This window comes from Bidens hawaiensis, unplaced genomic scaffold (assembly GCF_021521415.1).
Source record: "Bidens hawaiensis isolate Kalapana, Puna unplaced genomic scaffold, B.hawaiensis_p1.1 tig00053408_1, whole genome shotgun sequence".
Classification (NCBI taxonomy): Eukaryota; Viridiplantae; Streptophyta; class Magnoliopsida; order Asterales; family Asteraceae; genus Bidens; species Bidens hawaiensis.
In genome coordinates, this window is record NW_027499633.1 from 76883 (window position 1) to 83845 (window position 6963).

Here is a 6963-nt window from a genome sequence, read left to right on the forward strand (position 1 = left end):
CTACCTCACACAAATCAATCCATCTATCGACACCACCAAAACCATCAACATTTTGTTTATCCTTATCAATCAAACACTAATCAATCACGACGTTGCGATCATAATCCTCTTGGAGCCTGTGTAGGCCCTCGTACAGTCACTACGAGGATTCGAGGACGCGCCCACCTCGTGATCCACAACCCTTTCACCCACAATGCTTCAAAGAACCGTGATTTCTATACACCGTTCTTTTTTAAAAATGAGAATTAGACCACTCAATGTATCTCATTCTAATAAGATAATTAAAAAGAATATATTATATAACTTATAAGTAATGTGAAATCAAATTTTATATTTTCTCACACAAATATAGTTTTGGTGTTTGTTTTTTCTATTTCTAACATAACTTATTTGCTTGAGATATCCAAATCCATGTGAAGTAGTTGGATTATAACGTGGAGTTCAAAGAGGTATTTGCACATTGCATTAAAACTTTTCTACAGTAAAGATAGAGACAATCATAATTAGTGATACACAAACACACCACTTGCGAAAAACTCTATAAATCCGTTCATATGATGCATGTTTAGCCCTTGAATGCCTGAAACCACCATTATAAAAAAATCCCATTTAATTACACATTATCACATATGAACATATAATTATATAAATACATAATCTATGAAAGAATCCACTTACAGCAAAGATGGTGGCGTGACCCGGGTCAGCAAGGTGAGCAAACAGGTTGTCAATGGGTCCGGTTCCAGTGTAAATGGCTTGGAACCATGCACCCATCACAGCCAACATAGCCAATCTTCCATTCTTGATCTCTTTTGTCCTCAACTCCTTGAGCTTTGCAGGTGAGCCGCTTCCCCACCCGAGTGGGTCGAACCATAGTCCACCTGGATAGCCCACATCGGTTCCGGTTAACTTGTTGTTGGGGAAGATAGGGTCAGTGTTGACGGACCCAGGTTTGATGATATCAGCCCATCTTCTGCCTTCAGCCCAACCGATGAAAATAAGCTCAACGATGAAGAGTGTGGTTTTGTCGGTGAAGTATTCTTGTTCACCAGCAGTGTACCACGATGGAGTGTTTAATATTCCAATTTTTGTTAGGAACTCTGGGATGAAAATCCCGGCTGCACCTAACATTGCCCATCGGCAGTGTACGAGTTCTGCTTGTACGTTCCATCTCAAGGTCTCGGGATCGGATCCTATCATTCACGAATTCCTTTGTGTCAATAAACATCGAAAATAGGACAAATTTTCACTGGACTCATTAATACCCTGCTAACTAACGAGATCAAATAAATTACACTTTGTGCTGGATGCCTGGATAGATGACCTTTACCTGGTCATTGCTAAAAAGAAGCGGAAGCAAGATTCAAACACCTCAATGGAGGAATCAAATGCTAACCACTACACCGCCCTTAAAAATGTACATTTTGAAATTGATTATGAATGTAACCTTGCCAACTAAAGGGTGAGGCTAAAGAGACGCCACTCTCGAATTTGTACATTGGTGTGCCTGCCACATCTACTGGCCATATGATGTCATACATGTTGTATTACTTTTAAAAACCATAGACTAGTCACATATGTAACATCATAGGGGCTAGTTTTTGTAAAACAAACTTTTATATCATATACAACCCGTATGATTTCTGACACAACACAACAATGCTAGCAAACTAGTTTATGTAAAGTTATGCGAGCTTGCATAACACCTCAAGCCCATATCAACATTTTCTCCATATCATACAAGCTACACAGGATCATACGACCCGCATAATTTGACGATAAAAATCATATGCCCATATGAGTGATTAAGTGGAGTGCCTATAGCTTTGTCCCAACTAAATATAGTGCAATCTATGTCAAACATTTCCTTTGCCAAACACGCAAACATGGTTCTTAATAGGTGCGATCTATTCGTGTTCGTGAAAATTAAAAAACCGAAACTATTATGCTTACCTAGGCCAAGAGGATCAAAACCAAAGTCTCCAGGTAGGCTGCAAATTATCAAAACTATATAATATTAATCGATCTTCTTTTACGCAAGTTATAGAATTAAACCGAACCTGCCATCGAGCCATTCTGGTGGGGTGCTTCCAGGGAACCAAATGGGTCTATCGGGGTCAGCCGCAACACACACGGTTCCAAACGATCGTGAACCGGATGGTGCACCCACCTTGCTAACTCTCAGTTTTTTCCCGCTAAGAAAAGACACCTTTGTTGATCCAACAATAGTTCCATTCTTCTGTGAACTGTAATATTTAATCACAATATATAATTGGTTGATACATGCATTAATACGTAACTCTATGTACAACCCGCATTAATGCATAATAGGATATTACCTCGGAGAAGCGAAAGCGACAGCCGCAGTGGCGGAAGAAGCATAAGCAGTGGAAGCCATTGTTGTTAGTTAATATTTTGGCTTCAAGAATTGGTGATGAATAATGAGTAGTAGTTTGTGATGAAGAATATGGTTGGTGTTAAAGGCATAATGGGCTTATCTACAAGGATAGGAGTAGAAGAAATATGGATGTGATTGGTTGTTTGGGTTGCCATGTGGCCTTAGCAGAATCTTATTGGGCTGATGTGGCATCCCATAATCTCACACTAGGGATTCGTGTTGTAAGCTGTTTGTGGCTGCCGATTCTTGAGGGCAATATTGACTTTTACCTAACAAGGGGGGATGTGTTACTAACACGGTATTGTTTTCTTGACAAGATCGGACCGTTAGAACTGGAATCGGATCCTTCATAGGTTCGCTCCAGAAGGGTTCGACTTTTCTTTTTCTTTTTTGTGATTTTTATAAAAAAAACAATATAAATTGTTTACTTTTTATAGTGTCATTCGGTTGTTGAGTCTAGTTCGACTAGTAATTGGCGATGAAGGTTAATTCAGTAACCCATCTGGTTATGAAAAAATTGCGAAAACAGTTTATTTATTTTAAGAAACATATTTTAAATTATTTATTTAGGTTACTTATTTAATCAGAAAATAACAAATAATCCGTTCGAATTGTTATAAAATCATATATACATTATGGTAGTTCTTTTGGTGGTTATGTTTGCTATATTATAAATACATAGAAAACCCATGTAATTGGGGACTCTACTTCTTCAATATTAAATCACAATTTCTTTTTACGTTATCAGCACGAATTACTCTCCGCACAGGAAGTTCCAACAATTCAATTCTTCAATCCGAAAATACGTATGCTTGCTCCTGAAGAGCTATGATTGGTGATGAATGTCTGATAGATAGCGGTAGTACTAACACTATTATCAAACATACAAATTTTTACTCAGAGTTGCTTCCAGCAGAGACACATGTTAGTACTATATCTGGTATTAGTAACCTTATTGAAGACGCGTGATAAAGAAACCCATTATCGAAAAATTACAAGCTTTATCCTCTGGCTTATATTATACTAATATAAATCCTATAGAGTCATATATGGTTAATAACCGTAAGTTATTAAATAAAGATGCATTCAATATATGGCATGACCGACTTCGTCACCCTGGTAGCATAATGATGAGACGAATAATCAAAAGTGCAAGCGGGAACCCTTTTAAAAACTTAAAGGTTTTGCTACCACAAGATTTATCATGTGCAGGCATGCTCTCTAGGCAAACTTATTACTCGATCCTCACAAACTAAATTGATACAAGAAGCCCCTCATTTTTGGAAAGAATCCAAGGGGATATTTGCGGGCCTATTCACCCTGCAAGTGGACCATTCCGCTATTTCTTGATCTTAACTGACACATATTCAAGATGGTCACATGTGAGTCTTTTAGCTACCTGAAATGTAGCATTTGCCCGGAATTTTAGCTCAAATCATACAACTGAGAGCTCATTTCCCGGAAAATCAAATTAAAAACATCTGGATGGATAATGCAGGAGAATTTACATCGCAATCATTTAACGATTATTGTTTGTCAATCGGGATAAATGTTGAACATCCAGTGCCTCATGTTCACACACAAAACTGTTTAGCTTAATCTTTGACTAAACGATTATAATTAATCGCTAGACCACTCCTGATGATAAGCAAACTACCTTTCTTCTGCATGGGGCCATGCTATTTTGCATGCCGCTGCACTAATCAGATTAAGACCAACTGCTGATCATGAATATTCCCCATTACAAATGGTCTCCGGAAGAAAACCATGTCTGTCCCACCTAAGAATTTTTGGTTGTGCGGTATATGTACCAATACCGCCACCACAACGTACTAAAATGAGACCCCAAAGACGACTGGGCATTTACATTGGTTTTAACTCTCCGTCTATAATTAAATGTTTAGAACCACTGACAGGAGACATGTTTAAAGCAAGGTGAGCTGATTATCATTTTAATGAAACAATGTTCCCAATCTTAGGAGGAGATAAGAATAAAGAAAGACTGGTAACACAAAAACTAATCCGGAATGCACCGTCATTATTAAATCTTGAACCCCGAAGTGGTCAATGTGAATATGAAGTCCAAAAGATTATACATTTGCAACGAATAGCAAATAAATTACCAGATGCATTCACAGATTCAAATAGAGTGACAAAGTCACATATACCAGCATCAAATGCACATGCTCGAATTGAAGTAATCCCAGAAGATATTATAATACAAAGAAAACATGGGAAATCAATTGGTTCCAAAGATAAGAACCCACGAAAACGAAAAGAGCAAAACAATGCAGTTGGTGAAAGCTAAGAAAAAGCCATAAATGAAACCCCTGAAGAGGTAAATGTCCCAGAAGAGACTAATATAATTCCATAGGAAGATGAAATTCCAGAAGAGATACCGGTACCGAATGAACATGAGATCTCTATTAATTATGTACAAGATAGTACAATAGGGAACCGAAATACAATATGTGTTGATGATATATTCGCATATGCTATAGCAATGGATATAATCAATGAAAATGATTATGTACCTAAAACTCTTGAAGAGTGCATGCACAGAAATGATTGGCCAAAATGGCAAGAAGCCACTAAATTAAATTCGCTCGAAAAGCGACATGTTTTTGGACCTATAGTCCAAACACCCATAGACGTCAAACCAGTAGGTTATAAATAGGTATTTGCAATTAAAAGAAATGAAAAGAATGAGATTGTACGATATAAGGCACGACTAGTAGCACATGGGTTTTCCCAAATCCTAGGAGTTGATTATGAGGAAATGTATTCCCCAGTAGTGGATGTGATAACCCTTAGGTTTCTTATCAGCCTAACAATCTATGAAGGACTTCGTATGAGACTTATGGATGTTGTCACCGCATACTTATACGGTACACTTGAAAATGACATCCATATGAAAATCCCTAAAGGATTAAAATTTCCTGAAGCATTAAGATCAACACCTCAAGATATGTGTGCTATAAAACTCCAAAGATCTTTGTATGGTCTTAAACAGTCTGGTCGTATGTGATACAATCGAGTCAGTGAATATCTCGAAAGGAAGGATACAAGTCTGATGTAATCAATCCATGTGTCTTTATAAAAAGATCATACTCAAATTTACCATAATAGCAGTTTATGTTGATGATATCAACATAATAGGATCTTCTGAAGAGATAAAGAAGGCTGCCCAATTATTAAAGAAAGAATTTGAAATGAAAGATATTGGTTTGACAAAATTATGCCTCAGCCTGCAGTTCGAGCATCTATGCAATGGCACATTCGTCCACTAGTCAAACTACATCCAGAAGATGTTAGTTCGTCTCAATATGACTAAAGGCCATCCGCTTAGCGTACCTATGGTTCATCGACCGCTGGATCCACAAAAAGATCCATATCACCCTCAGGAAGAGGGAGAAGAAGTATTGGTCCAGAAGTACCATACTTAAGCGCAATCGGTGCCCTTATATACCTTGCAAATAACACGCGACCAGATATTGCATTCGCGGTACATGTACTAGCAAGATACAGCTCGAATCCAACACGTAGAAATTGAACTGGAATACAACATATATTTCGATATCGCGGGACACAAGACTTAGGTCTTTTCTATCAAAATAATGACAAGTCCTAGCTTGTTGGTTATGCTGATGCTAGTTATCTATCAGATCCACATAAAGCAAGATCTCAAACAGGTTACGTATTTACTTATGGTGGCACCGCAATTTCATGGAAGTCAACTAAGCAAACACTTACAACAACATATTCAAATCATGCGAAACTGATAGCACTATATGATACCAGTCGAGAATATGTATGGTTAAGGTTAATGATTAATCACATACAAGAAGTATGCGGATGCCCTTATATACCTTGCAAATAACACGCGACCAGATATTGCATTCGCGGTACATGTACTAGCAAGATACAGCTCGAATCCAACACGTAGAAATTGAACTGGAATACAACATATATTTCGATATCGCGGGACACAAGACTTAGGTCTTTTCTATCAAAATAATGACAAGTCCTAGCTTGTTGGTTATGCTGATGCTAGTTATCTATCAGATCCACATAAAGCAAGATCTCAAACAGGTTACGTATTTACTTATGGTGGCACCGCAATTTCATGGAAGTCAACTAAGCAAACACTTACAACAACATATTCAAATCATGCGAAACTGATAGCACTATATGATACCAGTCGAGAATATGTATGGTTAAGGTTAATGATTAATCACATACAAGAAGTATGCGGATTAGAACAAATCAAGAAAGAGCCGGCAGTTATCTATGAAGACAATGATGCTTGTATAGCTCAAATAAAAGAAGGCTACATCAAAGGTGACAAAACAAAGCACATCTAACCAAAGTTCTTCTCAACATATGACTTACAGAAAGAATGGAAAATTGAAGTTCGTCAGATCAAGTCAAGTGAAAATCTAGCTGACTTATTCACAAAATCTTTACCTAGAAGCGGTTTCGAGAAGTTATCACAAATGATCGGACTTCGAAGATTGAAAGACGTTAGTTAAATTGAGGGGGCTACAACTCTTTTCCTTGACTAA

General features: G+C 37.6%; 1 protein-coding gene across 1 annotated transcript; it reads right to left on the bottom strand.

Annotated features, from left to right (window-relative positions):
- Positions 1–557: 557 nt before the first annotated feature.
- Positions 558–2445, bottom strand: LOC143600126 (chlorophyll a-b binding protein, chloroplastic-like). Its single transcript, XM_077077905.1, has 5 exons — positions 2340–2445; positions 2061–2246; positions 1954–1991; positions 679–1193; positions 558–580 (listed from the first exon to the last, which is right to left on the bottom strand). The coding sequence occupies exons 1-5, from the start codon at positions 2396–2398 to the stop codon at positions 566–568; spliced, it is 813 nt and encodes a 270-aa protein (XP_076934020.1). The 5' UTR covers positions 2399–2445; the 3' UTR covers positions 558–565.
- Between the last annotated feature and the right edge of the window lie 4518 nt (positions 2446–6963).

Bases quoted from the DNA above. Each gene is read 5' to 3' on its own strand.
- LOC143600126 (XM_077077905.1), bottom strand. From the start codon at position 2,398: ATGGCTTCCACTGCTTATGCTTCTTCCGCCACTGCGGCTGTCGCTTTC. The intron at 1,992-2,060 runs GTTCGGTTTAAT...GATAATTTGCAG, and splicing joins CCAGAATGGCTCGATGGCAG to CCTACCTGGAGACTTTGGTT. The intron at 1,194-1,953 runs GTAAGCATAATA...CGTGAATGATAG, and splicing joins TTTTGATCCTCTTGGCCTAG to GATCCGATCCCGAGACCTTG.